The sequence below is a fragment of the Lepidothrix coronata genome, unplaced genomic scaffold, assembly GCF_001604755.1.
Source record: "Lepidothrix coronata isolate B3197 unplaced genomic scaffold, Lepidothrix_coronata-1.0 Scaffold137, whole genome shotgun sequence".
Taxonomy (NCBI): domain Eukaryota; kingdom Metazoa; phylum Chordata; class Aves; order Passeriformes; family Pipridae; genus Lepidothrix; species Lepidothrix coronata.
In genome coordinates this window covers 1,983,595-1,998,402 of record NW_016690317.1, presented here as the reverse complement: position 1 = coordinate 1,998,402, position 14,808 = coordinate 1,983,595, and the positions used below count along the sequence as shown (strand labels likewise).

At 51.1% G+C, this 14,808-nt stretch overlaps 1 protein-coding gene across 2 annotated transcripts in view; it reads right to left on the bottom strand.

Moving 5' to 3' along the window:
- Positions 1-8,704, bottom strand: part of STC1 (stanniocalcin 1) — an 11,197-nt gene extending 2,493 nt beyond the window's left edge. The window contains exons 1-3 of one of the 2 annotated variants that reach the window (XM_017827264.1): positions 8,358-8,704; positions 5,219-5,361; positions 3,594-3,805 (exon numbers count right to left, since the gene is read on the bottom strand). In XM_017827264.1, the coding sequence (XP_017682753.1) occupies positions 3,594-3,805; positions 5,219-5,361; positions 8,358-8,475 (473 nt within the window). In that variant the 5' untranslated portion in view covers positions 8,476-8,704. The remainder of the gene's footprint in view (positions 1-3,593; positions 3,806-5,218; positions 5,362-8,357) is intronic. The other variant, XM_017827263.1, reaches the window with a different exon arrangement.
- Between the last annotated feature and the right edge of the window lie 6,104 nt (positions 8,705-14,808).

Below are 14,808 nucleotides of genomic sequence, written 5' to 3'. Positions count from 1 at the left end.
AGACTGGATGTGGCATCAGTGCCATGGGCTGGGAACCACGGCGGGGTTGGATCAAGGGTTGGACTGGATGATCTCGGAGGTCCCTTCCAACCCAGCTGATTCTGTGATTCTATGAATCAGTTTTTAAGTCCCTCATCCTGACAGTGCACAATGTACATGTCACCACAGGGTCATTAAGGCTGGAAAAGAATTCCAAGACCAACCCTGTTGTCACTGCATCTAACAACCCCCCTGGATGTGGAGATGCCGTGCCCACGACACAGGGATGGAACACAACCACCAAAATTCGGATTTAATTGTCCTAAACCTGCTCCCACAGTTGCCTGACCAGGCTCTGATGAGCCAAAAAAAAGCCACGTTGTGGCACAGGATCAGCCAGGCCAGTTCCAAATCCACCCAGAGCTGCTGCAGCTCTGGAAGGTGAGGATATAAACACGGTGGGGTTGTTGTTATCCTGGTGGATTGGGAAGAAGGTAAAACCAAGGAGCTAAGGGCTGTACTAATTGGCTTAAGGGTGTGGTTTACTCTCCACTAAAGAATCCAAGTTTCTAGATCTTTAGGAAGAAAAATAATCGTTCTTTCTACCAGCAGGTGCTGCCCATCCCCAGCCAGGATCTGAGACTAAACTGAGCCCTGCTCTGAGCCAGAACAACCCTTCTGGGAATGGATCCATCCCAGTGGCTCCATCCCCTCCTGTCCCTCAGCCTTCCCCTCCATGCACAGCCTTTCCAGGGCACCACAAGAGGGAGCAGCCAGTCACTCCAAGCCTGAGAGATGCACAGATTCCCTCGGGACAGATCTTTAGGACACACAGTTGTCACTCTCATGCATTAAATCCCAAGTGAGGACCTTGTGCTTCCCCCTGCTACAAGCCTGTCTCCCTAAAGCTTCATTTTCCTCTTCCAGCAGCCCTGAGCACGTATTCCTTGCTCCAGGAGGAGCCAGGAAATTGTGCTGATCCGTTTTCCCAGCCCTATGAGAACAGTGATCCCGGGAATGATCCTCCATGGGGAGAAGGCAGAGCCAGCACAGCCCCACGAGCAGGGGCTGGGACAGCAGAGCTGGCACCTTGCTGGATCAGGGAACACCTTCCCAGGGAAAAAGAATTGGGAAAAAGAGGAGCAGCCCCATATTTACTGCCTGAAAGGACGTCGGGGAACTTATTTTAAGCCTTTAAGGTCACCGTGACATTTTTCCACAGGAGCAGAGAAGAGAACAACCTGCAGGTGGAGGAGGGGAAGGAAGAGGGAAATGAGAGCTCACATCCAAAGTCCTTTCCCAACTCTCAGCTCTGGCCTTTGGAGCAGCCAGGGGAGGTCAGCTGAGGTTAAAGTTTGTGCTGCACTTGAAGCACAAAAGGCCCAGGCTCTGGCTGGGTGTGAGCACAGCCCAGCAGGGCTGGGACTGAGGCTTCAAGTGAGCCCAGCAGCTGATGGTGAACGAGCCACACTCCAGTTTAAATCAGTCCCAGCCTAATGGGACAGGAGGGGCAGATCCCAGCCAGCCTTGGTGCTTTCCATGGCTGGAGCTGCAATCCCAGAGCTTGGCAGTGCCTTCAGCAGCTCAGCTGTGAGCAGAGGCAGCAGGACTTTCCTCTCCTGCTGCTCCTGCCACGAGATTAAATCACAGGAAGGTGCTATGACCTTTAACTACTTCCTCTCAGCAGCCCAGGCCAAGTGGCACATTCTTATTCCGTGGCTATGTTGGGACAGGGGCTGGGAAAGCAGGATGCTTTAGGAGCCCTCAGTGTAAACTATTAGCTGGGAAATCCTGCTGCTTTTGTTACTCAACATGTCATAATATCCTCTGGCTCTGGCAGGGGCTGGCAGCTGTGAGGGAGGAGTTCCCTCCTCCTCGGGAGACAGAGGATCCAGCCCTGGCTTGGTCCTCTGGGAGGAACATCCCCAGCACTGCCCAAGTGCCCACACGTCCCCTGCTCACCCCAACCCCCCTCCAGCCCCACCAAGGGCTCTTTAACTCTAAAATCCATCCCTTTAACTCTACAATCCATCACTTAACTCTACAATCCATCCCTTTAACTCCACAATCCATCCCTTTAACTCTACAATCCATCACTTAACTCTACAATCCATCCCTTTAACTCCACAATCCATCCCTTTAACTCTACAATCCATCACTTAACTCTACAATCCATCACTTAACTCCACAATCCATCGATTTAACTCCACAACCCACCAGTTCAACCTGGGAATGCTCCTTGTCCCAGCCCTCAGGGAACACCAAAGCAAATCCCTTCCAACTTTCCTCGAGGAAAGAGGGGAAAGACACACAAATATCATTTTTACCTTTCCCTCCCCAGTATAGTTTTGCCTTCCCACAAGTGTTGTTTCCTGATTTAATATCTCCACTAGAGTTCTGTGTAACAGGACAAGGACTTCAGTGATCCTTGTTTGTCCCTTCCAGCTCAGGATATTCTGTGATTCTGTGGATAAATCCATGCTGGGCAGAGATGTGACATCTGTTTATCTGTTTATCACTTGCAGACCTGTCCTAGGATAGGTCTGGAGGCTTCAGGTGCTTCTAGATCAAGCCAAGCAGCCACCCCAGAGGAGCTGAGGGGTTTGCCACGACCAGCCACTGCAGCTCACCCTGTTTGCACTCCAGTTCTGGAGCATATTTACTCCAAAAGATCCCTTTTATCCCGATCACAAGACTCAGCACTGGTTGTTCCAGGCTTCAGGGGGAGCAATGCCTGCCCTTGCAGCGTGACTGAGCAGACTGCAGCACTCCCTGAAGGTGTCCCTTGTCCTTGCAGGAGGGGACGGGGCAGTTCTGGGCTCACATCAAGGTGCCAGCCCCGTGATGTGCCCATTCCTGCAGGGAGCCTGTGCCACCAGAGGGAACAGGGCTGGAGACAACCCTAAACCAGACCAGGGCTGGAGACAACCCTAAACCAGACCATTCAGGAGCCCAGAGCATCCCTAGAAATATGAACCACCAGGTTATGGCGGAATAAGGTGACAGAGGATCAGGTTTGCTGGTTCCCTTTAGCTTTTCCTGGTTTTTCCTGGGAAGGCAGAGGGCAAGGACTCATTTTCCAAGTGCCATATAAACCCAAGGGAGGGGGTGGCTGCAGTCTGGAGAAGGGAATGAAGTTGCAGTGGGTCGAGAAGGGTTGGATGGAGCTCTGAGCAACCTGGTCCAGAGGAAGGTGTCTCTGCCCATGGCAGGGGGTGGAAGGAGATGAGCTTTGAGGTCCCTTCCAACCCAAACCATTCCAGGATTCTGTGTTTCTACCCCATGAAGCGCTCAGTATTGCAGGGATGCTGAATGAATGGATCTGGTTTGGGATTTAAAAGCCCTGCTCACCATCACACTGCCCTCCCACCCAAAGAATTAACACTTAAACGAGCTCCAGGCTTTGAAGTAACCAATGTCCAGTTAATTTTATTCTCTGGAGATGTTTATAAGTGTGTTTACCAAAACAGAGAAGCAGAAGAAGGCTGGCAAAACTTGCCAAGGATTTGAAGAGGCAGAGAGCAGGGCTGGGCTGAGCTGCACTGGGACTGTAGGAGTTCAGTCAGCTCGGCCCTGCTCTTTTCACCCCATTCCTGTATTTTTGCCCCACGTACCTGTTTGAGAACTGGTTTGGGAGCTGCACGACCTCTGTGATGGCCTCAGGGTTCCGTTTGGCGATGCCACACATGTCCAGCTTGCTGTAACACTCCTCCTGCACCTCGGAGATCATCCTCTGGAACGTGGAGCACCTGCGGATGGCCAGGAACACCTTGGACGTCACCCCGTTGGCAATGCACTTCAGGCTTTCCTTCACAAAAGCTTTTCCCTGCAAGCACAGGAGAAAAAGGGGATTTTTTTCCCAGGGGTTTCCAGGGAATCCAACAGAAAGGGAAGTACTGCAGGTGCTCCACCGTGCCTGGCTGCTGTTAATGACCCTCCCTGCAATTAGAGACCTGCTGGAGGTCCCTTCCCAGGACTCTGATCCTCACAATTACTGCAGAGACATCACCCACAGCAGTCGGGATGCACACAGCCCACAGCTCCTGTTCCCAAAGGATTGAGGCAATGGGAGCCTTTGCATGAACAGACCTGGAAGTGCCAGGACCAGAGATGGGCCAATTCTGCTCCCCCTCCGGGAGGGGGTCGGATTGATTTAACCATCAATTTGATGCCAGAGGTTTAACACCCCTGGTTCACCACGACTCAAGATGCTTGAAGTGCTCTGAAGCTTGTCCTTGGGAGCAGGAGCACAGGGAACTCGGGGCTGGTGTGCATGTTAGGAGGGAAACTCCGAGGAAAACTCCAAGGAAAAGTGCCCTTGGCAGAGCTGCAGCCCTCCAATATTATCCCATTTATCCCGCCTGCAGCTCTGGAGAGGCTGAGCTGGCCCTGTATTCCCAGCCCCAAAGTCTTCCAACCCAAACCCCAGCCCCGTGCCAGGTCACACAGTCAGAAGACTTATTTTGTTAGAAGGACGTTTCTATTTCCTCCTGGAGAGGAAACTTCTCCCTCCAGCCCAGCGAGCCCTCCTTGCCAAGTCCTCACACGGAGCAGGGAATGTGTGGAAACTGCCCCGGAGAAAACAGCCCCCAAGGATGTGTTTGTGGAGCCAAAATCCCGTGGCTGAGAGGAGCAGGAAGGGCTGCAGGACAGGAAGGGTTAAGCCTGCCCAAAGCCCAGCTCTAGAAGGAGGAGTTAAAGCCTCTGTTCAGCTCAGCACATGCTCCAGTGCTGCAGGACTTGTAAAAGCCCTTTATTGAGCGCATGGAAAGGTTTTATCCCAAGGGTTTATCCCAGAGAAAACAGCCCCCAAGGATGTGTCTGTGGAGCCAAAATCCCGTGGCTGAGAGGAGCAGGAAGGGCTGCAAGACAGGGAGGGTTAAGCCTGCCCAAAGCCCAGCTCTAGAAGGAGGAGTTAAAGCCTCCTTTCAGTTCAGCTCTGGTGCCACAGGACTTGGAAAGCCCTTTACTGAGCGCATGGAAAGGTTTTCTCCCGAGGGTTTATCCCAGAGAAAACAGCCCCCAAGGAGCTGTGTCTGTGGAGGGCTGTGGCTGTGTCTGTGAAGGGCTGCAAGACAGGGAGGGTTAAGCCTGCCCAAAGCCCAGCTTTGGAGGAGTTAAACCCTCCGTTCAGTTCAGCACGTGCTCCACTGCCCCATAAAAGCCCTTTATTGAGCCGGGGCATGGAAAGGTTTTATCCCGAGGGTTTATCCCGGTCCCCTCCGTGCTGGGGCCGTACCTGAGTGTCGAATTTAGCGGCGCTGTAGAGGAAGGACTTGCAGATGTCGTACATCCCGTCCGTGTCACACGTGGAGTTCTCCAGGCAGGCGAAGGCCCCGCAGCCCACCTGGAGGGCCCCGTTGAGGCACCGAACCACCTCTGCTGCAGGGAGAGCCACGGGAGCATCAGCACATGGACACGGCTCCCCAGGACCACAGAACCCTCCCCCAGGACCACAGAACCCTCCCCCAGAGCCAGGGGGAGCCGTGCTGGGCTGCAGAGAAGCAGCTCCTGGGGGCTGGGGGGAGAGGGGATGAGGAGAAACCAAAGGGAAGGTGCTCCAAGGGCTGGAGGTCCTCCACTCCAGGGACAGGCTGGGAGTGTCCAACTGGAAAAGGGAAGGCTCCAGGGAGACCTTTGAGCCCCTTCCAGTGTTTAAAAGGGGGTTATGGAAAGAGGGAGAGTGACTTTTTATAAGGGCACACAGGGATAGGAGAAGGGGGAAGGGTTTTAAGATAAAAGAGAGGAAAATTAGGGCAGATATTGGGAAGAAATTCTTTGCTCAGATGGGGGGGAGGTTGCCTGGAGAAGCTGTGGCTGTGCCAGCCCTGGGAGTGTCCAAGGCCAGCTTGGAGCAACCTGGGCTAGTGGAAGGTGTCCCTGCCCATGGCAGGGGTTGGAACTGGATGAGCTTTAGGGTCCCTTCCAACTCAAACCACTCCAGGATTCCATGAACTGAAGGTGTGACCCAGCGAACCGAGGAACAGAAAATGCAACTCCCAACACCTTCACACATGGATTAAAAGAGGGAAAACACCTGAGAGTCCTTGGCTAGATAGATCCATCCCAAACAAATCCTGATTCCAGGCACTCCCAGCTTCATTCCAACTCCCTCTGGAGAAGGAGCAGCACTGAGGAAGAGCCCAGGAAGAGCACCAGGTGCTCAGATCCTCTCCAGGAGCTCAGTTCCCAAACCCATGGCTTTGTGAAAACAGGACTGAAGTGATGGTGATTGCCAAGGAGATGCCACGAAATTTGCACTCCTTGGGATGTATCTGTGCTTCCCTAAGAAGCCTGAAGCACCAAGAAATCAGATTTTAGCCCGTGAGTCCATTATTAGCACTAAAAAGGACTTGGTGCTAAACCCTGACCTGGTGGTTTGCAAGCACAGCCAAGAAAGGTCATTTTTTGCTGAAGATTTCGTGGGGAGAAGGGACATTTGGGCAGAGAAGGTTGAGGTGAACGGAGCTGACCATGTATAATTAAAATCCTGCAGGCAGTAGTTAGGCTGAGCAGGAGGGTATCCATGTCATCCCAGCTTTTCCCGTGCAGATCCCGTGCCTTTTAACAATGAATCAGCACTATTGCCACATGATTGCCCTGAAATTAGGAGGGATTAACCTTTTTTGGGGAGATGAACATCTGTCCCCTTATGTGTCTGGGCAAGGCATATTCATGACTTTTGCAGCTCGTCTTACCAGACATTCTTTTAGGAAGAAATGCAGAGCCATGGAGCTGTGAGGTGTGGGAAAAGTGAGGGTTTGGTGGAAGAGAACACACCTTATTAAGAGCTGAGTTGCAGCCTAAAGATGATTCTTTACAACTGGGATTTTTTTTTACAGAAAATAGGGAGAAATAATATTAAATAATAATAATTAGAAAAAAAAAAACCCAAACAGTTAACCCCTCCTCATTCTTGCTTACGTGCCTGAAGGGAGAAATATTTGGTCAGCTCATCCTCTCCCCGGTTCAGAACCTCCCCAGGGCACGAGTCACCCCCCCAATTCTGCTTCCACAGGTTCAGATTCTAACTTTGCTCTGCAGCAGACTTAGGGAGGAATTAAGCTTTTATTGTTTTAGGCACGGTGCAAGAGTGAGACCCCATGTTTCTATAGCAACCAAATACAAAAGGAACTCGAGCAAACACCCTGCTCTAATGCTGCAGAGCCTTGCAGATCTAAAATAAGGCAGCTGTTAATGAGCTCTGAATTAGAGCCTTAATATCTTTCCAGTACAGTAGAAGAGAGATTTTTAATTCCCATTGTTCGAGACAATGTCTCCAACTTATCTAAAGCATCAAAGTGGAGACAACCAGAGCTGACTTGCCAGCGATTTTTTTTTTTTTTGCCTCCATTGTAAAAGCAAGTTTGTTAAATGTCACAATCGTATTTTTATCGTCCCGGCTCGCTGATAGCAATCAGTTTTGGGGAAATAAAGGCGAGCAGGGGACAGTTTCTAGGTTACTGCATTCTCCAAAGTCGCAGCTCAACCTCTCTCTCCTCCTCTTGGAATGGGCAGATGTTTGGCAGAACAATGGTTCAGGCCAATTTCCACGGATTTTTATCAACTTCCTAAAAAGCCAGGGGTTTAACACCAAAGTAGGGCTGCGACTGGAGAGGGGAGGGAGGTACATGCAAGCAGGGTAAATAATAATAATAACAATAATATTAATAATAATAATAATCAAAAGTACGTGGAACTCATTTAGGAGCTGGGGGAGGAGGAGAGAGGCTGGATTTTTGCATCCTCACACACCGGCTCCCTGCCCCAGCTCCTGAAGGAGATTCCTTCTCCAGCTCTGCACCAACACCCTCCTGGCAGACCCTCACGTTAATATTTGTGCCTTAACCAGCCGTTAAGTTTATAAGGGAGGGAAAAAAAAGGGGGGGGAAAGGGGGAAAAAAAAGGGAGGGGAAAAAAGGGGGGAAAAAAGGGGTGGAAAAAGGTGGGGGGAAAAGGGTGGGAGGGAAAGAGGGGAAAAAAAGGGGGGAAAAAGGGAAGGAAAAAGGGGAAAAAAAGGGGGAAAAGAAAAAAGGGGGGGAAAGGAAAAGATAAAAAAGGAAAAAGAAGAAGGAAAGGAAAAAGAAGAAGGAAAGGAAAAAGAAAGAGAGGAAAAAGAAGGGAGGGAAAGGAAAAAGAAGGAAAAAGGAGAAAAAAGGAAAAAGGAGAAAAAAGGAGAAAAAAGGGAAAAGAAGGAAAAAAGGAAAAGAAGGAAAAAGGGAAAAGAAGGGAAAAGGGAAAAGAAGGGAAAAGGGAAAAGGGAGAAAAGGAAAAAAAAGGAAAAAAAAAGGAAAAAAGCATAAAAATCAGCAGCAGAGCAATGTGAGACAGTTTAAGACATGAGGGCTCAGCTCCAAGCCCTCCTTGCTGGGTGTTACCTGAGTTCTGGGCTGCCACCCTGGGCTTCCTGGGGCTCACAGAGTCATTCTGCTCGGCTTCGTAGGATGCGGACGCACTGATCGCCAGCAGCAGGAGAAAACCAGACTTTAGGAGCATTCTCTGACAAGTTTCCGCTAAGTGTGGGGGGTTTTTTTGGGTGGGTTTTTTTTTTTTTTGGTGGCTCTGTGTGTGTGTGTCTCCTCTCCCACTCCGGCTCGAGCGAAGATGTGGATCTGGATACGCGCTCCCAAGCGAGAGAGAGACACAGGGAGAGAGGGGAGAGGCGGCGGAGCTCGGGGATGTTCGGGATGCGCTGGATGTGCCGCAGGATCCGGGTGGCCCCTCTGGCTCCTGCTCGTCGGGGGACCAGGAGCAGCCCAGGGCTTTTATAGCCGCCCTTATCGGTCCCCCCCCGGGCCCCGGAGCCAATCGGCGGCGCTGGGCAGAGCCAGGGGAGGACTGGACTCATTCAAGCCCCACGAAACTGCAACTTCACAGGAAGGATGTTTTCCAGCCAATTAAAAGTACCTGCCAAAGCAACAATAACCGAAAAGTTAATCTTCTGGTGGAGGAGCGCTGGGAAAGGGAGGAGAAGTGGGGAAAGGGGAAGGGGGGGGGACTTCCTATGGATAATTGAGCTCGAGGAAATGACAGCGCGGTCCTAAATGTTCCCCCAGCCCGCAAGAAAAGCACCTGCCCCGGCGGGAGGGCTGTTTTCCCACCCGAGCAGCTTGGCAGGGATCCTTGGAAGAGGCCCCCCCCCTCCCCAAGGTGAGCGCAGGTACCGGGGTGTTCGTGCTGCTGCTGCCAGAGCACGGGTGTGCCGAGCTGAGCCCGCGGACTCACACTCTGCACCTCACGTAGGCACATGCAAATACCCCCCTCCCTGCCCAAAACCCGAGTCCTCGGGTGCTGCCTCCTTATCTCCCCCTCACCTGCAAAATTCCCTGAATAAAGCCGTGGATTCACACCTCGCTCTCGCTTTTATTCTTTTCCTGGGAAGCTCCAGAAACGATTTTTTTTAGGTGTTTGGTGCTTTCCTTTCCTCCCCCCCCCCTGCCCCCCAACCCACTCCAATCCTGGTTTTCAGATTTCATAACGGGAGGAGGCACCCTAATGCCTGATTTAATCTTCATTTTAATGGGCACATAATGAGGATTAACACAGCAGAGAACTGATTATCCTGTATCCCAGAGACAATTTAAAGCTCGCAGTGTTCGAGGGATGAAAGTACAAGCAGGGGTATTAAGCCTTGGAGCTGAAAGGAAATCGGGAAGGTGCGTGGAGGAAGATTTAGAGATAAAAAGTTACAAGTCCCTGCAGCTTAGAATGAGCCAAGAGATTTAGATATCAGGTATTGCTGATCGGGGGGGAGAGATTGGAGCTTGAGTGTGTTCGAGGCTCGCTCTGCTCTCCCCGGGATCTTTTTTGGGGAAGGAAAAAATATTCCTGCCCGGGAAAAAAGGAAAACATGAAAAAAAGGAAAAGATAAAAAAAAGGAAAAAGAGAAAGGGAAGGAAAAAGAAAAAGGGGAAAAAGAAAAAGAGGAAAAAGAAGGAGGAAGAGGAAAAAGGAGAAAAAAAAGGAAAAAGGAGAAAAAAGGGAAAAAGGAGAAAAAAAAGGAAAAAGGAGAAAAAAGGAAAAAGAAGAAAAAAGAAAAAAAGAAGAAAAACGGAAAAAGAAGGAAAAAGGGAAAAGAAGGAAGGTGCCAGGCAAGGAAACCCAGCTTGAGGAGATCCATGGATCCATCCACGGATAGAAATTCCATTTGATGAACCAATTCTACACTTCAGTAAAGTGAAGGTGCAAAACCCGCGGGAATTTATTCAGGTTTATGGGCAGCTAAATTCCAAAGTCCATAAGAATGGAAAGAGGAGCAGGAGGAGGCTCTTCATGGAGCTCCAAAAGCTGTGTCACTGCTTTACCTCACTCCTACCTCTTTTTTCTTCCCCCTGGAAAATGGGACCACTCCGGATCCCGCCCCATCCCTGTGCTCCCATCCCAGTTTGGGCAGCACAGCCCCAGTTCCCCTTGGCATCCCGGGTGTCGGCTTCCACTGGGATAGGAACAGGAGTGAGGTTGTGCTCCTGCCTTGGGGTCAAAATAACAGCTGTGCCAGATGTTCCAAGAACAGTCAGAAAGCTCTCGGAGACAGGAGGGTTTCGGGTTTCGGCTCCGCTTTGGGACACGGAGCCAAATTCATTAAACGAGAGAAAAAAAAATAATAATAATAAAAAAAAAAAGAAAGAAAAAGCAGCAGCAGCCCCGCAAAGAGTTGTGGTTTCTCCACTTAATAGATCCAGTCCAGTTTGCAAGTGAGAATAATCCCACAGGGTTTGATTGTGATTAAATCAAAAGCAACTCTGGCAGGGACTTCAATGGGGGATGAATCACGGCTCCATCCAAGGCCTATTTGGAGGGGAAACGTTGCATTTTCCACACAATTGAATTGCAAACTCCAAGCTCTGATTCCTCCACCCCTTCACCCCCAAAGGTGAACATTCCTACTTGTCTTTTTTTTAATGTTTCCAGCTGAACTGCAAAGGAGTTTGCAAAGCAAAGCAGGTTGTCCTGGCCCTCCGAGCACGTATGCATCCAGCTGGGAGTCCGAGTGCAAGGAGATACTCCAATTATTCCAGCACATTCCCTATTCTTTCCATCGTTATTCCAGGGCTGATTGGCTGGTTTTTATTTAGGAGTTGTACCTGCTGCATATTTTAATTACAAACAGCAGTAACGGGAGGTCAACCGTAAGACGAGGCCGAGTTTGGGGACATGGCACCGTGGGATAGATTCTGGATTCTGTGTCCTGGATCAGGGCACAGGCAAATAGTGGGACACCAGGAAAACTTTATTGAACCTCCAAAAAAAGCCCTGTGGAAGCAGAACTTTTATTACTGCTTTAAAACAGCGATTTTAAACTTATTTCAGGAGTGCAGGAACTCACGCTGAGCCGCTGTCAAATTTGGCAGGAGACTTGTACAAGCAAATTTCTGCCTGAGACATCAGAGTCCTTTGGTTCCAGGGTGTACTTGCATTATTTATTTTGCATCCTGAGTGAAACAAGGACTGTAAAATACCCCAGAAACTTCCATCCTGCCCTCGCTGTAGGGAGTTGGATGCCAGAGGAGTTTGGCTTCTCTCCTGTACCCGAGTTTTAAAGGGAAAAAGAAACAACCAGCACAGGGATCAGGACTGTCCAAAGATCATGGTTTGCCCATTCCAGGGTCATGCTTTTAAGACTGTTTAGGGATACAGGAATAGGCATGATGGGATAAGGTTTTCCCCCAAAAATCTTCCTTGCTCCTGATCTCAGGTGGTCGCTGGTCTGTGGCACAAGGAGCTCACCAGATGAGAAGAAAAAACCCAAACAACCCAAAAATAAAAATAAAAATAAGAAGCTTCAGTATTTGTGACTAAAAGCTCAGCATAAGCTGCTGGAAGACTTTTCCCTTCCCTTACAGGTTAAATGCTGGAGGGTTTCTTTCCTGGCCGGTTCGTGGAAAGAGAAAAAAGAAAGGCACTGTTAGCCCTGGGAGAATCATCCCCTTCTTTCCATTCCCATTCAGGAGACCCTATTAAATTGCACAGGCCAGGCTATTGTACCACTGTTAGGCTATTCCCAAGGTGTTAAGATTTTTATCCAACCTCAATAAAAAATAAAAAAAAAAATAGAGGGGGAGAAGAAAAGAAGAAAAAGAGAAAGGGGGGGACCCAAAGTCAATAACTCCCCCACCAGCCCCGCTCTGTGCTCAGCTGCTCCCTGGCTGGGAATGCTGCGAGGGCGATTGTGTAACTGGATCCCTGCCCACCTTTCAGCCCCCCTTCCCCAGCCAGGACCCCTCCATTCGCTGCGCTCCGGAGGGACGTGAGCAACTGCACCTCGGCGGGAGAGAGTTAGAAACGCTCCGCTGCCCCGGCCCGGCTGCTCCTCCCCGAAAACCACTCCCTGCTCCCTCCTGAACCTTCCCTGCTCCTCCCAGAAAACCAGCCCCTGCTCCCTCCTAAACCACCCTTCCCTGCTCCCTCCTGAACCCACCTTCCCAGCTCCTTCTTAAACTGCTCCTCCCAGCAAACCACCCTCCTCTGGTCCCCCTCCACCCTCCTCTGCTCCCTCCCGAACCTCCTCCCTTCCCTCCCACCCTCCTCTCTCCCCGCCCCTCTCCCCGGTGACACTTTGTCCCCCACGTCCACACTCACCCCGCCCTCCCCTCGTGGCTCCACAACGCTCTGGACGTGCTGAAAGGCTGGTTGGAGAATCCCCACAGGGCACGGGGGGGGGGTCATGGAATGGTTTGGGATGGAAGGGATTTTAAAGCCCGTCCAGCCCCACCCCCTGCCATGGGCAGGGGCACCTTCCATCATCCCAGGTTGCTCCAACCTGGCTTTGGACACTTCCAGGGATGGGGCAGCCACAGCTTCTCTGGGCAACCCGTGCCAGGGCCTCCCCACCTGCACAGGGAAGAATTCCTTCCCCATATCCCATTTAATCCAACTCTCAGTTTGAGTGGGAAAAGCCTGGGGGTGTAACCTGGAACCATTCATAGCTGACCTTAAAGCCCATCCAGTCCCACCCCCCATGGGCAGGGACACCTTCCACCAGCCCAGGTTGCTCCAAGGCCCGTCCAACCTGGCCTTGGACACTCCAGGAGTGGGGAATCCACACCCTCTCTGGTCTCACCCCCCCCGTCCATCGAGGGCTCGGAGCACGGCCCCTCCTCGCTGCCGACGGAAGGTGTTTTAAGCCTCCTGGGAAACATTCCACGGTTTGCCAGGGATCAAACCCGAGCTGTCTCGAGGCCTTGGCCCCCGTCCAGCCCCCGCAGGCCCCGCTGGAGCAGCTCCTCAGCAGGTGCACATTAGTTAAACCACGGCTTCCATCCCCCCTTCCCCTCCGCCATGGCTCCCGTGCGGCACCACACGCTGCCTCGGGATGCAATTCCCCCCTCCCGGAGCTGGGGAGCAGGAGCTGCCTCAATTACACTGCCAGTACAAAAAGCAGAGTAAGGGAGAGGCAAAGCAGAACCTTTTAATTTGCTTAGCCCAGCTGAATAACCCCGGCTGCACCGGGGCAGTGATGTCAGAACTTGTTCCAAAAGGCAGGATGCAATTTAAGAGTTACCCGGGTGTCTGCCCCGACAGAGCCACTTGGATCTGGCTACAGGCTCCATAAACCTGGCAACAGCAGCAACAAAAACCTGCTGAAAAATCTTATTATTAAAGGGATTTAATATCTCTGCTTCATGTGCAGAAAGTCAGGCCGGGTTTGATTGTGTCCCAGCCGCTGTGGGGGGAAGGTGCAGTTGGTTAATGCTCAGTATAAGGTGGCAACTGTCGGTTGGAAAAGGGAAAAAAGGCCTCAAACTCTGCCAGGTTGGACATCAGGAGGAATTCCTTCCTGGAAAGGGCTGTCAGGCCTTGGAAAGGGCTGCCCTGGAGGTGGTGGAGTCCCACCCTTGGATGTGTCCAAGGAAGGACTGGATGTGGCTCAAGGTGGGGATCACTCACAGGTTGCACTCAATTGAGGGCTTTTCCAACCTTAAGGATTCCATGAACTATTATCTTCTGTGGTGTTTGAATTCATTTACAGCAGAAATGAAGGCCAGTTAAAGGTTTTCTCATATTATTACACTCCACGATTGATTCACTTCGCACAATTCCATTTTTTTTAATCAAAGGAATGGTATATTTTAGTCTCTTTCTGCTGGGACTGTTCTGCATCTTGTAAAGGCAATGCCTGATGAAAAGTGATTACTAATAATAACCCAGAATTACTTGTAATCCCGTGCTCTAAATCCCAGTGCCTGTTTCAATGGGATTTTGATTCGAACCAAATGTGCATTCACGGACGAGATACATAAAGAACTTTCAGCACTCAACTCCTGGTACCTCAGGCAGTGAAAACACTCCTCTGTGGAAGGGGAAAGAGCCCTTGAAAGGCATTGCTGAAAGCTTTGCTGCACTCTTGGGCTGGATCTGGACCTGACAAGCAGAGTTTTTAATCCCTCCCTGCAGCAGGTGGATGTTCCAGCCCCAGAGGGGAGGTGCAGAGGCAGGATGTGGCCCTTGGGGGTGGGAAAGTTGCCTTTCCAGGGGGAAGTGGGCTTTGACAAGTCATACCTGCTGCTGAGGGAGGGATCTGGAGACACGGGTTGTGTGCAGGGACAGAGCTGGTCACCTGAAGGGAGAGCAAACAGAGCCCAGAGAGGCTGGAAGGGATGAAGAGAGGGAGGAGGACCCCCGGAATTTCGGAGGGGTTGGGCACCCATCCCACCTCCTTCCCAGCAGCCCACCCAAAATCCCTGGCAGGAGTCAATCCCAAACCCAATTTTGAGTTAACCCCAAACCCATCCAAAATCCCTGGCAGGAGTCAATCCCAAACCCAATTTTGAGTTAACCCCAAACCCATCCAAAATCCCTGGCAGGAGGCAATCCCAAAACCAATTCTGA